We start from the raw sequence: 21262 nt of genomic DNA, 5'->3' as shown, positions 1-21262 counted from the left end.
CTACTCAGGAGGTTGAGGCAGGAGATCACTTGAGCCCAGGAGGCAGAAGTTGCAGTGAGCCAAGATTGCACAACTGCACTCCAGCCTGGGTGACAGAGGGAGACCTTGTCTCAAAACAAAAACAAAAAGAAAACCATAAACATCTGGCTGCAAGGTGGCCTATACAGGGCTCTCCCAGCGGTGCCCCAGTCCCATGGAGGTGGCAGCTGCATAAACCCACTGAAACATGCTTAAATGTTCCTTCCTGAACTTTACACCAGCTACTTTCAGCCCCTGATGGGGACGTTCATGCTGAGGTGTGCTATTCTCCAAGCCATAAACAGCCACTGCAGCAGAGGACAGGGACAGCTTATGGCTGCCTGCTCTATGCCCACAGCCCCATCAAGTTGTGCTCCCTGGATAACCTTGACTGGGTGTTGAAGTCATGAGAGATCTTACCATCTTTGGAGATAGCTACCGACTGTTACATTTTTCAGTCTGTGAGTTACAGTCCAGTTCCTGTGTGATACACACAGTACAGCCAGTGACAACTTTCTCACTGAGTCCCTGCATCAGGTCTTTGAGGAGGCTCTAAATTTCTGTCCTTGACAAAGGGTGAACCTCTTTGCAGACTTCCATGGTGTCTGGGGCATGCCTCCTCATCTGAGCAGGTTGTGGAGGTGACAGCCACTGTCCTAACCATGACCCAGGTGGTGACTGGTAATGCCTGTAGTGCAACCAGTGGTAACCCCATGCACTCGGGATCATCATTCCACAGCTTGAAGGCCTACGGATCAGCCAGGCCAAGTGATGTGACTCTGAGCTGAGCCCATGTGACTGGGGTACGTGGCACCCAGCAGGCATCTGAGGGTAGAGCACATCCCTGGAGAAGCTGCGCAGTCCCATCAGGAGTGCAGAGAGGATAATGTGCCCTTCAGTGATTGTACAGACTTGCAGGGGATCATCTTCTAATTCCCCCACTGGCAGACAACAACAGAGAGGCTTTCTGCAGATAAACCTGACCTAAGACTTCCTGGCCTATGGTGTCACAATCCCAGGATCCTTCAGGCCGAGGTGCTCCTCTGGCATAGCAAGGGCTGGAGACACGCCAGCCGGCAGTCAACTCTTGAAGCCAAGGGCATCCCTGACATCCAGACAGTCCTCCTCCACTTGGGAGCCTGTCCCCCCTTACTATGGGCCTGGAAGGATCTTAAGAATAATTTTGGCATGTGCCTGGTGGCAATTTCCATAACAGAGGTACAAAGTGCACACAGAAGGTAGCAACTGGCCAGAAAGCAGAATAAAAACTGCCAGTCCCACTGTGGAACAGTCCATAGGGCTCACCCAATAGCTGGATCAGAGATAGCTCCCATTCACTCTCTCATGATTCTCTCATAGAAATGAGTGCCATTACTCACCTGCTTATGCAAATCCCATCACCATCCCCAGCTGTCGTGTTGGTGGCTGGGGTGTTTTGAGTGGACCTAATTAACCAGCTCTTTCAGGAGGGACTTCTCCCTTTCCATCTGATTCTCCTCAAAGATAAGTCTTAGCCACCAACCGATGCTCAAGCAGTTTATTCTGCTTATTCTCTTACAAGACAGACAGCAGACGCAGGCCAGATATAGCCAGGGACTTAGATGACCAAGTCACCAGGAGGGTCTTCATCCGGAGACCATTCTCAAGTTTGGAGGATCCTTCTCCTTTGCTTATACCTGTATTCAGTCCAGGTCAGTTACCAGGTGTCTCTTTTCTAAAAGGAGTTTAAACTATTCTTGGAAGGGGAAACTTTGTTTTAAGACTTATGAAAGCTGCATCTGTGCCTAGGTGGCCTTGTCTCCTGGAAATCTCCAGGCTAGGTTGTAGACTGCTGACATAGTCTGACACGGACAACACTGCTGACATGGAGTATCAGCCCTGTGAGACACCTGAATGAAGTTATGGCTACCCTTAATCTTACAGCCACAATATGCCACTTACAGTATACTCCAGAGGGGGTTCAGACTACAAGATTTAAGGATCTTTCTAGATCTAGAATCCTATGACCATCTTCCTTTTACTTGTAAAATAACACAATAACTGACCTTTGGTTATACTTATGAATAAACTGAAAAAAAAAGTGGGGAAATTAATCTGAGAACTAACAGCAGTGAGTGTTAATAGGAAATTTAAAAAGCTAGAAGGAATAAATATGCTGAGTAAAAATCGAAAAGGTCAGAAATGAAGAAAGCATGAGAGGTGGTGGAACAGTATATGCATGGATCTTAAGACGGGAAAAGGCTGGCCAGGCACGGTGGCTCATGCCTGTAATCCCAGCACTTTGGGAGGCCAAGGTAGGCAGATCGCCTGAGGTCGGGAGTTCAAGACCAGCCTGACCAACATGGAGAAACCCCATCTCTACTAAAAATACAAAATTAGCCAGGCGTGGTGATGCACGCCTGCAATCCCAGCTACTCGGGAGGCTGAGGCAGGAGAATCACTTGAACCCGGGAGGTGGAGATTGCGGTGAGCCGAAATCACACCATTTCACTCCAGCCCGGGCAACAAGACAAAACTCTGTATCAAAAAAAAAAAAGACGGGAAAAGGCAAACAAAGCCAGCACAAGAAGTGTGCTGTGACAGCATCAGTTGTGATGGCATCATTGGGTGCACCTGTGATAGACATGGGGCTGTGCCACGCAGACCCACATTCAAGGAGGGACTTGCTGCCTGGCTATGGAGGGCACAGACGGCAGGGAGCTTCCAGCTATAAGTTCCTTCAGGATCTCTCTCCACTGCAGATCTCCATCCTCTGACCTCAGGCACGGTCCACATCAGGTACTGAGCAAGGCAGAGGTATAAAGGCCCAGCCATTTCAGCCCAACTCAAACGGGCAATATGAATTCCACAGATCACCCCCAGGCTGAATGCAGCTTTGGTGGGCCTCACTCACAGTTCAGCCAATCCTTCTGTCCAATCCTGCTTCCACCCTCTTCCTTTCACAGGTGTTGATTCCTAATAAACATCATGCACCCAAAACTCCATCTTAGCATCCGCTTCTAGAGAACCCAAGATGAGGCTGTTGGTACTAGGAGTGACCCAATAAAACAGCAAATAAGATGGTGTTTTGGAGCTCAATCACCTCCCAACAAGCAATGAAGACGCCATCACTGGTGGTAAGTGGAACACAGACAGCCCCTGGCACCAGATGGCAGGGCAACTCAACTTTAAAGATGGTGAATTAGAAGCTGTACACTGGAAGCAAGCCAAACACCCAGGTGTTTAAGACTGTGGAGAAAATGGTAGCTATAAGAACAATGGCTATGATCCTTCAGGGATGGATGGCTGTCGCTAAGCACCAGTGATGCTCTACCATAGTCCCCAAACCTTAGTCTGCCCAGAAATCACCTGGAGGGCTGGTTAAATCTCAGACTGCTTGTTCCCCACTCCCAGTTTCTGATTCAGTGGCTGGGATGGGGTGAGAATCTGCCTTTCTAACAAGTTCCCAGGTGAAGCTTGTATGAGTCTCATTTGGGAGCCTTCACTTAGAGAACCACTACACTACAGAAGTATAACAGCAGAGGAGGAGAAAAGACTATTAGAAACCAGATGTGAAAGCCAGAAGAAACTCTCACTACCTACAGTGGGAGGTCACAGCAAGGCAGGACCAAGCCTAAGGCTTACCTGTGAGAGTGGCCAAGCCTCAAAGAAAATTAGCCACAGTCAGGGCCCAGGAAACCTGAAATGGGGACATTTATGTTTTGACTCCCCAGATTCCTCTAAATCATCTGACTGCAGAGATGGCACATCCCTCCCAATTAAGAGCAACCACTCACTTGTGCCAGAAGACAATGGAAGAACCTGCAAGGCAACACTATCCCCCTTCACACACCCCTCAACCAGTCTCCCCTCCTGGCCAAAACCTATAATTGGGGTCATTTCAGGGCCCCAACTGGGGAGGTGCTGGAAGGAAACAGATTATATTTCAAAAGAATTGCAGGAACTAACTAGCATGTGGCAACAGCCAGAGAAGTCTGCAGAGGACCTGATGATGAGAGCGCTTGATCAACAGGGCCAGAACATAAAATTGTTTAGGGAAGAGTAGATTGACCTGGGAGCACTCAGGATACAACACCACCAGGGTATGTTGAGAACTCCCTACCAGCATGGCTCCTAAAAGCATGAAGAAGCAACGGCCCACGCTGAGCAAAGCTGAAATACCAGAATTGCCGTGGTAGACAGTGGAGGAAGGAATTCAAGGACTCAAGGAAGTTAGAATGGATAAAGTATCTACAGCTGGAAAATATGCCAAATAATCGTGTTGCATGGGAAGCCCCAGAGGACACACCAAAACAAATGTGCAGGTGACAGGAGCACAAACATCATCAGGAAGATCAGTGGTAGCCTCCTCTGCAGGCCAGGGCTGACTACAAAAGTGGTCAGAGAGCAGAGCTCGCCAGCAGTAATAGGGATGACAGAATCCTGAAACAAGAGATGCCAGGTGATAGGACTAAGTGCTGGAAGCCAGGCCAAAGTAGCAGCCAAGGGGGTCTGACCCACAAAGAGTCATGGAAATAGTTAATAGAACATGGTGTCCTTCGGTACAAAATTAAGTGGGTAACCAATAAGAGTACTACTTAGTTTGTACGAACATAAGAAACCAAGAATGGATAACCAAGACACTGAAGGCAGGTCATTCCAATAAATAGTCACACTATTCCTTGCCCAGTTCCAGACGTGATCATGTTTTTTGGACTGAAATCCACCAACTGAAGAGGTGGCCAGATCCCAGGAGGAAGGATCCTGTAACAAAATAACAGCCCTGTCATTCCCCAAAGGGGCTTATGGCCATTTACCTGGGGAGCTGTACACTGGGAAAAGAGGAATAGCAGACAGTTCAAGCCATGTTAGATGCAGTATCTGAATCATCATTGATACTTGGAGACTGGATACATCACTGTGGTGCCCCAGTTAGAGTAGAGAATATGAGGCCAAGGTAATAAATGGATCTTGGTCAACGTCTGACTTACAGTGGGTCTACTGAATCACAGATCTACCCAGTGGTCCTTTCCCTGGTCCTTGAATGTACCACTAGAATTGACATTCTTGGCAGACCCAACGTGCTACTCGACACTGGGTCCTTGACATGTGGAATAAGAGCTATCCTAATGGGAAAGCCAAGCAGAAACGAAATTACCACCACCCCCGTCAACCCAGGCATCAAAACCAATATTGCACTGTGGGGATGGAAGAGGTCAGTGCCACCCTTAAGGATCTGAAGGATATAGGGGAGATGGTACCGGTCCTATCTCCAATTAATTCACCTGTCTGGCCCCTGAAGACCTGAAGGATGACTGCAAACTACCACAAACTCAACCAAGCAGGAACTCTGATTGTAGCTGCCGGGCCAGGTGTTGTAGTTTAGCTAGAGCAGATATAAAGTATATGGCAACTGATTTGGTGAATGGGTTATTTTCTATCCCAATCAGAAATGAGGATCAGAATGGTTCACAGACATTTATAGTTATAGTTTTGCCCCAGTGCTCCCACCCACTCATAATACCAAAGAGCTCCCGACGGTCGGGGCATGCTGTAGAACCTCACACTGCTCCATTACACCTCTGACATTACGATGATCAGGCTAGAGACCTTGGTAAAATGCATGCACCGCAGTGGATGTGAGATAAACCCTACAAAGATTCAGGGGCCTGCCGCAGCCACACAATTTTTAGGAGTCCAGTGGTCTGGGGAATGCCAAGACATCCCCTCCAAAGTAAAAGACAATTATTGTATCTTCCACCTCCTACAATGAAGAAAGCACAACACCTAAGTGGGCCTTTTCAGGCTCAGGAGGCAAAAGAATGCACATTTAGAAACACTGTTCCAACCTGCTTACAGAGTGGCGCAAACAGCATCAACAGCTGCCCGCACTGAGGACAGCCCATGTGAGAAACGGCCTCAGCTGTTCCAGGCTACAGTACAAGCAGCCCTGCTGCTGGGGCCATATGTTTCGGCAGATACTATAATGTTGGTGGGAAAAGTTGCCAAAAGGAATCTGTTGCAGGCCACATTGGGAGAATCACAATGCTGGTCCCTGACGTTCTGGAGCAAGACCTGCCATCTATAGTGAAGAATTATGTGCCTTTGAAAAAATACTCCAGATGTGCTACTGGGCCCTGATAGATATGTAAGGCCTGGCCAAGAGATACCAGATACACATGTGGCCAGAACCACCCATCATAGGCTAAATTCTGTCAATCCCATCAGGCAATACAGCATCAGCAACAATCCATCATAAGGCAGGAGTGGTACTGCCAGAGTCAAGCATACCCAGGAGCCAAGAGCACAAACAAGCTGCCTGGGCAGATGGCCCGGATCCCCACAGCTCCACCACTGTTGCACCAGCTCCCCTCCCTCAGCTGATGACTAAGGATGTATGGATGAAAGCAGAGGAAAAAGCCCAAGCTTGGTTTACAAATGGGTCAGTTGGCAAGAGTGGCTGAACCGAAAACAGATGGCACTACAGCCTCACTCTGGGATGGCTCTGAGAGATAGCGCTGTGGGGAAATCTCTCCCAGTGGGTGGAGTTTCAGGCAGTGTACCTGGTCATCCACTTTGTGTGGAAAGAGAAGTGGCCTGAAGTTAGAATATAGATGGACTCCTGGTCAGAAGCAAGTGACCATGCTTGCTGGTCAGGGGCCTAGAAGAAAAAAGATTGGAAGATGACGGATGAGAAGGTCTTGGGGTAGAGACTTGAAGGTGCACAAATGGAAGGGAGCATGACGAGCTCTATCTCACACATGGAGGTCCACCAGACAGCAGCCACCATGGAAGAGGTACCAAGCAGACAAAATGACTGGGGCAGTTGGTGTCAGCCACCCTCTATCCTTAGCCACCCCAGAGCAACAGGAGGGGCACATGAATGAAGTGACCACAGTAGCAGAGAGGAGGCTTCACATGAGCCCAACAGCATGGACCCCGCTTATCAAGGCTAAGCTATATAATTAAGCTAACTTCTACTGCCAAACATCCAACTAGCCAGATACAATGACTCATGCTGAGCCCCCAAAATGGGACCATTCCTCCAGGAGACCAAACTGTCACCTGCCTTTCCTGCCTACAGGTCCCTAGCTGGCACCACTGCCCATCTAGTCTCCCTTCAAGGAAGGGCCTGCTGTCCAAATGTGCACTGTGTAGTCAGCACACAGCCTGTAGCTATTGGCTCCTTCAGGGTCAACCTCAGCTGCAGAGCCCCCTCTCCCAAGGTTGTGCCCTTCCTGGGGTACTTTGCTCTGGGGACTGAGAGAGATGGGGGTATGACAGCCATTCCAGCACAACACACAAAAATTCTGACAAGCCAGGCCTGATCAGACCCACATCACAGGTGAATAGTTCCCACCTCTGCTCTTTTCCTGTCACAGGTGTTGATCCCTCGTCAACATCTCAGAGCTCCCAACCTGAGGCATGTGCACAAACGCTCACAAGATGCCACCTTGTCCCACAATTCCTCGCTACGCTTGCCAACTTTCAAAGACAAATGAGCAGAAGTGATGCAAGTATTTCAAATTATCAGGCACCATCTCATAGTCTTTATTCCCATTATTGTTGAGCCCTCAAACAAGTTTTAAATAGAAATTAAGGTTTTACGTATACTATGTTTAAATATAATGCGCTGAATTATAAAGTGAGGAGCTTGGGATTAATAAAAATAGCTTACAAAAATAAAAGATAAAGGGAACAAATGAGGGACAATAATTGAAAGGGATAGTTATATATGACTCTACAATGTAAAAGTGTTCTACCTATTCAGTTAAACTTATTTAGAGGGTCCCTGATAAACCAAGGGCGGAGATGCAGGTAAAATAGTCAATATATATTCGGTTTGGTGGAAAGGACAGACTAACAGAGAGAGAAGACATGCGCTTCAAAGCACTTTACTAACAGCGTCGCTCCAGGGCCATTCATAGCCACTTATGATGAAACATAAAACTATAATATGTACAGCTGAAGAATACTTAAAATGGGAAACACATATCAAACACACCATGCCTATTTTAAATAATAAAACGACTAAAACTTTTGTTAAAGTTTCCTTGAGAACATTCCCCACTGCGCTCCCAAAACCCAAGTGCTTTCCTCTGCAATTATCAGTAACAGAGACTATTAGGGAATATGAAGAGAATTTTGATGGTATTATTTCATTTATGGGGGAAAGAACAGCAACAACATCTGTCTACTTCTGGCTTCTCGGCATTTACAAACATAATAACCCAAACCAGTTACCTCTTCTCCAGGATAAATGCTGTGCCTAATTCCTGTGCGTCTTGCCTTTGCGCTGCATTTGCAGAGTGGTCCATCATTCATCTGTCAGAAACACAATGTAATTCGTTTTTATTGGAGGGAAAAATCCACACCATGCACGGTGATGCCTCCGAAAATGTGTGGGTTTTAATGTCATGAGCGCTGAAGCTCTGAGAGGCTGTCACGGTTAGAAGATTAAACGGATGTTCCAAAACCAATAAAGCTGCAAACTGTCTATATTGTCTGATAAAGGGAAACCGTGTGACAACACCGCATTCCTGAGTTATTTGTGCAGCCAAGCAGAAAATATCAATGTCAGCACACTGTTTGCCCCCATCTTCTTCTACCAATTCCCAGGACACTTTTGTTTCCCTATTTCTTATCTCAAGAAAAATGACTCTTTCACAAAAGCAAATTTTATATCCTGGAGGAACACATAGAGTGTTTTGAAGGTGACCTGCGGATTCAATGTTTCAAAAAGAGAAACTGTAAGGTACCTCACTAGCAGAGAGAAGAAAATGCTACTAAAGCCAGAAAAACTTCCCACACTGCTCAGGTTAGATTACATCTCTTTCCCTGAATTTGTTTTAGTGCCACGAACTCCGCCCACAAGGCTCCATAGGCAAGCAATTCTTCAAAACCTCTGGAACGGATGAGTGCTAAGCATGGGGATGATAAAGAGCACCGGGTCCGTGTGCTCGATGAATATCTGTTCTAGACAGGAGAACAACATATATATGATGTGCTTCATAATTGAAAAGAAAAAAAAAATCACTCAAAAGTAGGTACTGCTGGGGCGTCAAACAGATGAGATGGACAAGAAAACAAAATGGCTGCTCCACAAGAGGCACCAGCACGCATGAGAAAAGGAGAGAAGGCAGAAGGTCCACATCATGCTCTGGGCCACAAGACCCATCTAAATAAAATGGACCATTTATGTGGGGGAAAAGACCAAAAGAAGCAGAACTAAGATCAAAATCTGAAGGGCCTCACAAGCCAGGTTCATGAGTTCCTCTGGTATAGATGGTAATACTGAATCAAAAACAAGACCAGAGCTCAGATAGGGAAAATGAATTTCCATTTCCCTTTTTTTGTAATAATTTAAAAATATAGGCTGGTCAGAGTGTAATGGTTTTTACAAGTAATTGATCACAGCCAGTTACAGATTTCTTCGTTTCTTCTCCACTCCCACTGCTTCTTCACTTGACTAGCCTTAAAAGAAAAAATATACGTATACATATATACACACACATATTTCTTTAAAGTTATTGAGATTTATAACTCATTATGTCCAATTAAAATATAAAAGTCAATAAGACTTTTTGAAAAAAAAGTATTAAAGTAAAAAGCTATACCTTTCTTTAGCCTCTTGGGAAATCTAAAGATCCAGGTGGTACAGCAGAGGAATAATATCGCTACCAAAAAGAAATATTATGTTAAGATATTATCTAAAGTAACAGCTGGCAAATAAGAGATGTAACAGGATTTCATCAAAAGTTATAACACAGCTGTGCGCAGTGGCACACGCCTGTAATCCCAGCACTTTGGGAGGCTGAGATGGACAGATGACCTGAGGTCAAGAGTTCAAGACCAGCCTGGCCAACATGGCAAAACCCCATCTCTACTAAAAAATACAAAAATTAACTGGGTGTGGTGGTGGGTGCCTGTAATCCCAGCTACTCATGAGGCTGAGGCAGGGAGAATTGCTTGAACCAGATATGCAGAGCTTGCAGCGAGCTGAGATTGTGCCACTGCACTCCAGCCTGGGCGACAGAGTGAGACCCCGTCTCAAAAAAAAAAAAAAAAAAACTTATAACACACTCCTAAGGCCGGGTGCAATAGCTCATGCCTGTAATCCCAGCACTTTGGGAGGCCGAGGCAGGCAGATCACTTGAGGTCAGGAGTTCGAGACCAGCCTAGCCAACAGGGTGAAACCTCGTCTCTACTAAAAATACAAAAATTAGCTGGGCGTGGTGGTGCAAGCCTGTAGTCACAGCCACTGGGGAGGCTAAGGCAGGAGAATTGCTTGAACCTGGCAGGTGGAAGTTGCAGTGAGCTGAGATTACACCACTGCACTCCAACTCCAGCCTGGGCAACAGAGCAGGAGTTTTCTTGAGACTCCGTCTCAAAAAAAAAAGACAAAAAAAAGTTATAACACACTCTTAATGCCAGTCATGACTTGTTGTGATGAAAAATATAAAAAATTAACTTAGTGCTCACAGATCTCCAGGGAAGCAGAGACATCCTACATGCTTGCCTTTTACCAAGGTCTGGGATCCTACATATTCAGCCCTTCACAAGGCTCAACTATACAGAGGACACAAAACCAATAACACTAAGCAGCATTAGAAAGACTGTTTACAAAGCACTATTGAATTTCTGATAGAAACAGGTATCCATGGAAATCAGTGTAGAGGCTTCTTGCGAAACAGGAAACAACAGTCAAGTAAAAAGACTGGAGGGCCAGGCGCAGTGGCTCATGCCCGTAATCCCAACACTTTGGGAGGCTGAGGCAGGAGGACTGCTTGAGCCTAGGAGTTTGAGACCAGCCTGGGCAACATAGCGAGACCTCATCTCTACAAATAATTTTTTAAAACTAGCTAGGCAGGCCAGGCGCAGTGGCTCACACCTGTAATCCCAGCACTTTGGAAGGCTGAGCCAGGTGGATCACCTGAGGTCAGGAGTTCGAGACCAGCCTGATCAACATGGAGAAACCCTATCTCTACTAAAAATACAAAATTGGCCAGGCGTGGAGGCGCATGCCTATAATCCCAGCTACTCAGGAGGCTGAGGCAGGAGAATCACTTGAACCCGGGAGGCAGAGGTTGCGGTGAGCCAAGATCACGCCATTGCACTCAAGCCTAGGCAATAAGAGCGAAACTCTGTCTCAAAAAAAAAAAAAAAAACTAGCCAGGCATAGTGGGACGCCCCTATAGTCCTAGATACTTGGGAGGCTGAAGCAGGTTTCGCCTGTGAAGTCAAGGTTCCAGTGAGCCGTTATTGCGCCAGTGCACTCCAGCCGGGGCAACAGTGTGAGACCAGGTCTCAAAAAAAACAAAAAAGCAAAAAAACCCATATATGGAGGCAGTTTATTTTACGGGGGACAAAAATGTTCTAAAATTCAATTGTAGGGATAGTTGTGCAGCCCCATGAATATACTAAAAAATGCTGGATTATAAATTTGAAGTACAATTGTATCATATGTAAATTATAACTCAACAAAGCTGTTTAAAAAGAAAACCAAGTTTTAAAATGCATTGGCAGTTCTACAAACATTTCTGCTCAATTCCAAAGAGTAAAAGGAACACACAAAATACATTTCTGCCAGACGTTCTATAAAAAAAAGATGGATAGCTGTCATCTAACAAGAACCAGGAGAAAAGCATTTTAATTAATATAGAATGTTATAAATTTACTCACAAAATATAAATTTTAAATTATCTTTTTATAGATATGCCTTAGCTTCCTAACTTTACATGCATTAAAGATATAATTTTTGTATGTATTATATATCTGTGTGACACAAATCTTTTTTAACAATGCTAATTTTATTATGTATTACTTCATATTAACAGTAATTAAAAATAAAAATAATTATGTCCACTTATTATGTTTCTAGCTCAAACATGCTTAACAAGGAAGAGAACTTGTGACTGTTACCAACTGAAAAAAAGAAATCTTATAAGACTTATTTACTATTTTGCAGCAAGATACCTTCCAGGTGAACTACTTCTAAAAAGACCTCCAAGTTCTCTCTCCTCATCCTACCATGTGTCTCCTTCCATCTACTGCAATTTAATGAGGCAGGGCCATTACTCCTCTCCCCAACATGGAATTTACAAACATCATCAAAAATGATTCAAGGGACAGCTGCTCTGGTGCTTATGCTTTGGAACTAACCTGAAGCTGAAAAGAAATAGCTCTGAAGGACAAAACCCTGACAGTAAAATTCAGTTTCAATACTAGGCAACATGTATCTTCTGAGCCCAGAGCAATAACCGTTATGTCTGGGTTTGCAACCTTCACAGCAAGGGCATAAAAACACGCACCTGGCCTGGATCGTTGTACCAAAGTTCATCATGAAGTCGGTCAGGGTGGGCCTTTTTGCGTTTGATTTCTGCAATAACGTCAAAAACTTCAGAGTCTGAGCTGCTAGAACAGGTGCTGTCCTCATCAGACTCACACTCGGATTCACTGGAACTCTCTAACAGGGGTTGGGAGAAAAATACAGAAATTGATGGAATTAACAAACTGGTTTTTTTTTTTTTTTTCCTGAGTTGGAGTCTCGCTCTGTCACTCAGGCTGGAGTGCAGTGCGCGATCTCAGCTCACTGCAAACTCCACCTCCCAAGTTCAAGTGATTCTCCTGCCTTAGCCTCCCGAGTAGCTGGGATTACAGGCGCCTGCCACCACACCCAGCTAATTTTTGTGTTTTTAGTAGAGACAGGATTTTGCCATGTTGACCAGGCTGGTCTCGAACTCCTGACCTCAGGTGAAACACCCGTCTCGGCCTCCTAAAGTGCTGGGATTATAGGCATGAGCCACCGCACCCGGCTGACAAACTGGTTTTTGTGGAGGCTTCCAAATGACCTAAACCTCTAAAGGTAAGAAGAGTTCTTTATTCTTCTAGAAAATACTTAAAGGCCTACTCTACACCAAATACTCTACTAAGCAACACCATAAAAAAAAATATAGCCCATAATGCTAAGTCACAATCTAGTTGGGGAAGCAAAGAAAATAAAGATCTTTAGAGAGAAAGTAAGACTTGATGAGCAATGTCAGATAAAATGAAAAACCATAGTAGTAGTACGTAGTTTAACACTTAAGCTATGTAATGATCCATAAAAGGGCAGTTTCACTGGGATCCAGAAAGGCTGGTGATAATTTCAAAGAAGGAGCACATGTGACCCAGGCACTGCAACAGGATGGGAGAAGCATGATAAGGAGGAGAAAAGAAGAAGGGAATGAAAAGGGAGCATCGTAGGCAAAAGCGTGGAGCTAAGAACACAGTGGACTAGCTAGAGCGCAGGCCACACGGAAAAACACTGGGAGATTAGGGGCTGGGAGTGCTGGGAATGCCACAGCGAAGACTGGGAATGCAAGACCAAAGACTTGACATTTCTTTTCCCTCAATAACAGCAAGAGAAGATGTTAGTCCTTAAAGTGACTGAATAAAAACAGACACAGACTTATGCTAACTGAAATATGCCAGTCACAAAAAGACAAATACTACATGATTCCACATATATGAGATACCTGAGAGTCAAATTCATAGAGGAAGAAAGTAGCATAGTAGTAATAAAGGAACGGGGGAACTGGGGTCTGGGGAGTTATTCCTTAACAGGTCCAGAGTTTCAGTTTTATAAAAGGAAAACAGTTCTGGAGACTGGTTGCAAACAAGGTCATGTTGAACCCTATTGAACTGTACGCTTAAAAATAGTTAAGATGGTAAATTTTGTATTACTTATATTTTACCACAATTTGAAAAAAAAAAAAAAAAAAGACCTAGAAGTTAGATTAATCCTACATAGTGAGATTCCATCTCCACAAAAAGAAAAATAATTAATTTTTAAAATAAATTAATCCTATAAGAGATTAACATAGTAGTAGCATAATGAAATCCAACATGGAGTTGTATTTACATGTACTGCATGAGATAGATGCTACTGTCTACTGTCATCCCTATTTTACAAATGGGAAAAATCTAAGGAGATGAACCTGTGGCCCAAGGTCACATATCAAGTAGGTGGTAGAGCAGGGATTCAAACCCAGGCCATCCAACTCCCAACTCAGGTGTCTTTGCCCAGTATGGATAACTGCCTCTCAGCGTGTGGGATGTAATGGAGGTGGGCAGATGAGAGCCAGAGAGAACATGTAGCTAAATGCACACTGAATGTCTCATCTGTGCATGGCATTCTGTTAGGGGCTAAGGATACAAAGTGATAAAAAGCAATTTCCATTCTCAAAGATCTCACAACCTACTTGGAACCTCAGAACATACACATGAAAAAATAGACCACCTTATGAAAAAGCTATGCAAACTGTCTACACAAGTGGAGAGAAACCTTCAAACAGAGCTGGGCTATAGTCGCTGTTTCCCTCATCAAACCAGGCGCACCTGGCAAAGGAGAGGGCCAAGGAAGGACACCTGTCCTCATGAGAGGCAGGGGGCATGGGCTCCTGCTCTCGGAAAGATGCTGAACTCTTCCGACTGGACAACTCTCCAAGGGGCACCCTTGTTAGCATGCCTTGCAAATGAGGTCGCTGCTGTATTCTGCCAAATGAACTAAGGAAAAATACGATCAAAAAGAAGGAAGTTCTACTGCTATGTATCTTACTGACTGTAATTAAGAAAAATAAAATGAAAAAGAAGAAATCTCAATGTGGGACTCTCAAGGGTATTTCCCCAAAATTTAGGAATGAAGCTATAATCGCAAGGGTCTCAGGCTAGTTAGTGACTCTGACTCACCTAAATCTTCATCGAGCTTCGTCTTTGGAGGTTCCCACGGAGGCCGAGCAGCTTTGGCCTTTTCTTGCCTGCTCCCCAACTCCTCCTCAAATTTGTCATATAAGTCACGAAGCCTACTCGTTCCAACCACTGTAGAATCTCCCTTTTAAAAATAAAGGATCAATATTAGGAACTATATCAGTAACGATCAAATCAAAGATATGTAAGATCTCACAGGTAATCAAAGCATTTTTAACAGCAAGATGCTATTTTTCAACCCTCAATTTAACAAACATTTGAAAACAAAATGCTCAAGTACTGGCAATCATACTCTGAATCAAACACACACTTATCGCTGACACAGTCTTCAGGTAAATGTGCCTTGCCAACATTCAGAAACATTAGAACAGGCCAGGCATGCTTGCTCACGCCTGTAATCCCAGCAACTTTGGGAGGCAGAGGCAGGAGGATTGCTCGAGGCCAGGAGTTCAAGACCAGCCTGGGCAACATAGCAAGACCCCACCTCTATGAAAAAGAAAAAAATTAGCCAGGTGGTGTGTGCCTGTGCTACCTGGGAGGCTAAGGCAGGAGAACTGTTTGAGCCCAAGAGCTGGAGGATGCAGTGAGCTATGACTATGACTGTGCCACTATACTCTAGCCTGGGTGACATAGAGAGACCTCATCTAAAAAAAAAAAAAAACAGAAAAGAAACATTAGAACAGTTCATCTATGCCCTATTAATATGACATTTTTTTAAAAATCATGACCCTCAGAGAATCATGACAACTGACATCAAATACCCTCGTAGGGAATGTACACTTCCTACTGAAAATCACTGATAACCTATCTTCTCCTATATCAATCCATCGAGCAATAAGAAATATCCTATATATCCCCTCTCTCTCTCTCACACACACACACGCACACACACACACACTCTCATGCCTTAAACACGAGGACATAAACACGCACACACTCTCTCCCACACACACACAAACACATACCACAAACACGGGACTCTGCAACAGATTCCTAGAGAAAATTTTCCACTTTTCCTCACTCAATTTCCAGGTTGAAAATCACTTTACATGTCCACACTCTGACTTAGTAGCCTTAAAATGTAAAAACCAGACCTGTCAAATGTAAAATTAAGGCAAATCATAAAATCTGGTACCCAGAAGAGGGGATAATTCAGGCCCCATCTCATTGTTGGGAGTGGCGATGCTGGTATAGCTTTGACATTCTCACCACCTTCTCTGCACCACAGACGACAAAACTCAAAGGCAAATGTCTGCCTTTTGAGTTTATCAGTCTTCCTCCTACACTGGAGTTTTAATATACTCATAACAATGTAATAAAAAACAACCAGCCCTGCCTGTTTAAACTCCCTGAACTTCAGTGTCTTCATCTTTATTGTTTTAAGAATAATAACACCTATGGCAGCCATTCTTCCCTTCTTCCTAATAGAAGCAGGATTCTGTAAGATTTGGAGAAGAGAACTCCTGATCTCTGGGAAGGTAGGCTGAGCCACCAGCCCCTCCCAAAGATGTCCATGTCCTAATCCCCAGAAATTAAATATATATGTTAACTTACATGGCAAAAAGGATTTGCAGCTGGGAGGACCCAATCTTAGTACAGGAATCCTTAAAATCAGGTAACCTTTGCCAACAGGGGTCAGAGATACAACAGAAAAAGAGGCAAGAGATATTCAAAACATGAGAAGGACTCGACCGCCATTGCTGGCTTTGAAGACAGAGGAAGGGATCCACAAGTCAAGGAATGCACACGGCCTGGAGGAACCAAGAAGTGCCCACACCTGACAGCCAACAAGGACACAAGGTCCTCTGTCCTCCAGACACAAGCAACTGAACTCTGCCAGCAACCTGAATGAGCGAGAAAACAGATTTTCTCCAGAGCCTCCATAAAGGAGCACAGATCTGCCGACAACCTGATGGAGCCAGTGAGGCCCACGCTGGACTTCTGACCTCCCAAGCTGTGAGATGACAAATGTGTGTGGTTTCAAGCCATGCCATTTGTGGAACTCTGTCATGGCAGTAAGGAAAAACGAATCCCTGGGGTAGGCATGTCACATGGCTCTGGTAAAGGGATGGAAGCGGAGTCAAGGGATGAAAGGAGAGCTCGGGCAAGACACTAGAAGAATGCTCACCCAACATGCCTTCTGCGTCCTGCGTGTGGGGACGCGGGTGTGTAAGGACCTGAGGCCTGCTAGTCCTGCATCATCCTGCAACTGTGGAAGATGCTCAGGAAGACAGCAGGGCCTGCCATCACTGAGCCACTCAGTGAACACCAGCCATGGCCTCCCTCCAGGTACCTTATTATGAGAAGAACAAACCCAGCTTGTTTAAGTCCCACTTAGTCAGGTGTTATTACTCCTAGCAGCATTTCTAACGGACAGAACCACCTTCTTGCCAGGGGTGTTTTCAGGGTCAACTAAGACAACACGAGAAGCATGGAGTAACATTCGGGCACCATGAAAGTGCACAGTATGTGAGCTTTCCCTTCCCTGTACCACATCAACTATGACTTAAAAGCCTGCTCTAATTTATCAAATAAAATATCACACCACTATGAGAGACTTCTCAAATCCTTTGTTTCCAAAAACACAGAAATCTCCTTTCAAGCTCCCCACAGATACGAATCCAAATAGAAGCTATTTTCACAAAATTCCAAATAACACAACCCTCTCTTATCTCTTATCTAATCCCATGCACTAAATCTAACATCTGCAACTTTTCATGCCCTAAATCTGCACGAGTTCATTAATTAAATGAATGAGATGTCCACTCATTCATTTAATCAATGAACATTACTACATGCCTACTCTGTGGCAAATATGCCTAACAGGATGGAGGCATAACGCCTAGGGGGAAGAGGGGAAGAGAGAGCAAAAAGGTGACAGTGACAGAAAATAAAATGGAGATGGAAGAAAGAAAAGAGAAGTGAGCATGTAGAAATAGTGGTGGAGTCTGCCATGGCAATGAGCGCGCCGGCTGTAGCACCACAGGCGCCCCGGCCCTGGCAGCATGTGCTCTAGGAGTCCTCCCTCCAGCCCATTCATTAAGGGTGACAATGGCTCTCCCTTTCTACAAAACTAGCCAATATGCATGGGCAACTTCGTAGGGTTGGTGCTCTTTTGGTCAAGGATACACTTCGAAGAGACAAACTCAAATTCTTCCTTATTTTTCATTTTGGAGAAAAAAAACACACACACACACACATATACACATACACACTACAAACTGCATAAACTAGTTACATGTGAAAGCTTATGAAACCACCAGTACTGAGACTACCAGTATCATTAAAAATGTAGAATAGGCTGGGCACAGTGGCTCACACCTGTAATCCCAGCACTTTGGGAGGCCAAGGCAGGAGGATTGCTTGAGCTAAGGAGTTTGAGACCAGAGTGGGCAACATAGTATGACCTCATCTCTACTAAAAAATAAAAAAAAATTAGCCAGTCATGGTGGCACGTGCCCCGTAGTTCCAGCTACTCAGCAGGCTGAAGTGGGAGAATCACTTGAGCCTGGAAGATCAAGGCTGCAGTGAGCCACGATGGTGCCACTGCACTCCAGCCTGGGTGACAGAGCGAGACCCTGTCTCAAAAATAAATAAATAAAAATGCATTATAAAAAGATATTTCAATTAACCTACTGCACTCTTGGCTTTTAGCTTTTTAAAACGGCTTTTGTCTGTAACAGTGATTCTCAACTGGGGGTGATCTTTTCCCCCCAGGGGACATTTGGCAATATTTGAAGACATTTTCGGTAATCACAACTGGGGAGGGGTACTACTGGCATCTAACAGGTAGAGCCCAGAGATGCCGCTAAACATCCTACAATGCATAGGGCAGTCCCCACAATCAAGAATTTATCCAGCCCCAAAGGCCGAGAGTGACAACGCCGAGAAACCCTGGTCTACAGCTTGTCTGCTACTTCAGACCTACCACCTGATCCATGGGGTCACTGGAGTAGTAGTTTTCTGAATGAGTGCATCGAATCCACACAGGCTTAAGAAGTTCTTCTTCTTCCTCCTCATTCTTGTCAGGCATGGTCTCCTCGGGCTCTTTTTCCTTGATTGAGGTATAGTTCTTGTCTTTGCCAGAACTCTGGTTGTCACTCCATCGGTCTTTTTCTTCCTCCCAACGAGCTCTCTTCTTCTCCCTACTTGGGGAGCGACTTCAAAAGAGGGCAAAGGAGGTTAATTATTAAAAATACTCTTCCATTGTAAAAACTATTCTATTTCACCTATTTGGTGCATTTTTCACCTAAAATATGAATACCATGCCAAATCACCGTGTGTACTTTTGTTAAACCAGTGACTCCCAAATACCAGTCTGGTGGCATCAGAATCACCTGAAGTTTACTTGTTTAAAAATACAAATTCCCAGGCCCCACCCCAGATCTACTTACTGATTCACAGTCTCCAGGGGTGGGGCCCAAGAATCTGTATTTTTAATAATCTCCCCAGGTAATTCTGGTGTGCATCCAGCAGGTTCAGGAACAACCGATAAACCGTAACTCCTAAAAGAAAAAGATATTTGCAAAATGTTTGGAAATGTCCACATATGGACAATTTCAGCAATGAGAATACCAGTTTTGAATCCTCCACATCTGTCTTTGCCAGGAAAAAAAGATTTTAAGACTTCACAAAACAGGGTCTCAATATGGCCATAAATTTGGCCTGAGGACTATAATTATAATCCAAGAGTGAACCAGTTATGTCATCCCTAACTGTCTCTGGAACCCCAGTCTTGGGCATTACTACTTGGTGAACCAACACTTTGCCTAATGTTGGTCCTCACAGATATTAATATTAACTCAGTCAATAAAGAAAGATGAAAAAACAACTCCATCTCCCTGACTTCCTGGGGCTTGAAATCTGCAAAGACCCATCCTATGGATGTACTTGGAGGGAAAAACCTATAGGGTCAGCTGGGCGTGGTGGCTCACATCTGTAATCCCAGCACTTTGGAAGGCCAAGGCGGGAGGATCACTTAAGCCCAGGGGTTCCAGACCAGCCTGGGTAACATGGTGAAACCCTGTCTCTACAAGAAATACAAAAATTAGCCAGGCATGTTGGTGCACACCTGCAGTCCCAGCTACTCAGGAGGCTGAGGTGGGAGGATCACGTGAGCCTGGAAGGCTGAGGCTGCAGTGAGCTATGATTGCACCACGCACTCCAGCCTGGGCAACAGAGCAAAATGCTGTCTCAAAACAACAATAACAACAAAACCTACAGGGTAGATTTTAATTTAAGCCCAAGAAATTTAGGTAGAACACAGAGACCTTGAGAATCCAGCTAAGTAGAAAAACTGCTTTGTAAGATCAGCTGGTAGCCTTCACAGCTCCACTAACAAACTTACTACTATCCATGTAAGTTTACATCCAGATCAAAGTAATAAGTATTCTCATTAACTCTACCAGTAACTTGTAATTTTCTAACAGGGAAAGTCTGTATGTATATATATGTGTGTAGGTATGTATACTTTGGGAGGATTAGAAAGATTATACATATTATTTATATAACTTCTAAACATTACAATACGCATCATTAGTTTTGTTACCAGAAAAAATACTGTCAATGTATGTTCGCTGTAGAAAAAAATAAAGCACAAACATAAAAACCACACATAACACCACTCAGAGAAAATCACTATATTTCACAAATGTTTTAATGTTATAGCCTGACCTTCTCATTCAGTAGTAAATCAGGAACACCTATTTCAATAATTATATATTTGGAGCATTTTTAATAGGTACATTATTATTCTTTTATATGTATATACCATAATTTAACAAAACTAATAATAGTCATTTAGGTTAACATTTACTTCTCTTCCACCATAAACAATGCTATCATGAACACATTTGTGTTCTTTGCACACTTGTCAGATTCTTTCCCAAATGCATACTTTTTAAGGCTTCTCTCTAGTTAGGCAGTACTCGTTTAGACTACCATCAAAACCACATAAGAGTTCCCATTTCCACACATCCTGTCACTATGGTTATTTTTAATCTTTGCCATTCTGATGAAACAGTATTTTCATATAATTTAATTTGAAGTATTTTATCAATATTGAAATGAATATGTTTCATACTTAAGTCTTTTGTGAACATTCTGGTCACAGGCTATGCAAATTTTTTAAAATTATGATTAGAGTCTTTAATTTGTTGAAACAGTTTTCATTAAGATAACTGTCCTCCCTCTGTCATATGCATTGTAACCGTTTCCAGTTTCTTGCTTTGAAATCTGTTTGTTTGTTGCTACATACAACTTTTATAAAGTCAAATCTAGAGATCTTTTTATGCTTCCTGCCTTAGTATGCTTGGAAGCCATTTCCTATCCCAAGGTTAAAAAAAGATTTTATATTTTCATCAGTTACTTTTAACACAATTTTTAATTCTCTGTCTCCAAGGTGTAAGGCAGAAATCTAATCTCAATTTTTCCTCCAAATGGCTCACCAATTGCCAGTTTCTCCTCTGATTTGAAAAAAACATATTCTTTATCACATATAGCTTTACATATTTATTAG

At 43.9% G+C, this 21262-nt stretch overlaps 1 protein-coding gene across 36 annotated transcripts in view; it reads right to left on the bottom strand.

Annotated features, from left to right (window-relative positions):
• Nucleotides 1-21262, bottom strand: part of DROSHA (drosha ribonuclease III) — a 131214-nt gene that overhangs the window by 95330 nt on the left and 14622 nt on the right. For 21 of the 36 annotated variants that reach the window (XR_010157262.1, XR_010157264.1, XM_016953489.4 and 18 more), the window contains 5 exons: nucleotides 19140-19250; nucleotides 18674-18905; nucleotides 14728-14869; nucleotides 12309-12463; nucleotides 8242-8322 (listed from right to left, as the gene is read on the bottom strand). Coding sequence is in view for 32 of the 36 variants with exons in the window: in XM_016953489.4 (XP_016808978.1) it covers nucleotides 8242-8322; nucleotides 12309-12463; nucleotides 14728-14869; nucleotides 18674-18905; nucleotides 19140-19250 (721 nt within the window). In the remaining 4 variants the exon portion in view is untranslated. The remainder of the gene's footprint in view (nucleotides 1-8241; nucleotides 8323-12308; nucleotides 12464-14727; nucleotides 14870-18673; nucleotides 18906-19139; nucleotides 19251-21262) is intronic. The other 15 variants (XR_010157265.1, XR_010157263.1, XM_016953491.3 and 12 more) reach the window with 1 other exon arrangement.

This window comes from Pan troglodytes, chromosome 4 (assembly GCF_028858775.2).
Source record: "Pan troglodytes isolate AG18354 chromosome 4, NHGRI_mPanTro3-v2.0_pri, whole genome shotgun sequence".
Classification (NCBI taxonomy): domain Eukaryota; kingdom Metazoa; phylum Chordata; class Mammalia; order Primates; family Hominidae; genus Pan; species Pan troglodytes.
The sequence above is the reverse complement of the archived record's forward strand: the minus strand, read 5'-3'. Positions and strand labels throughout refer to the sequence as shown.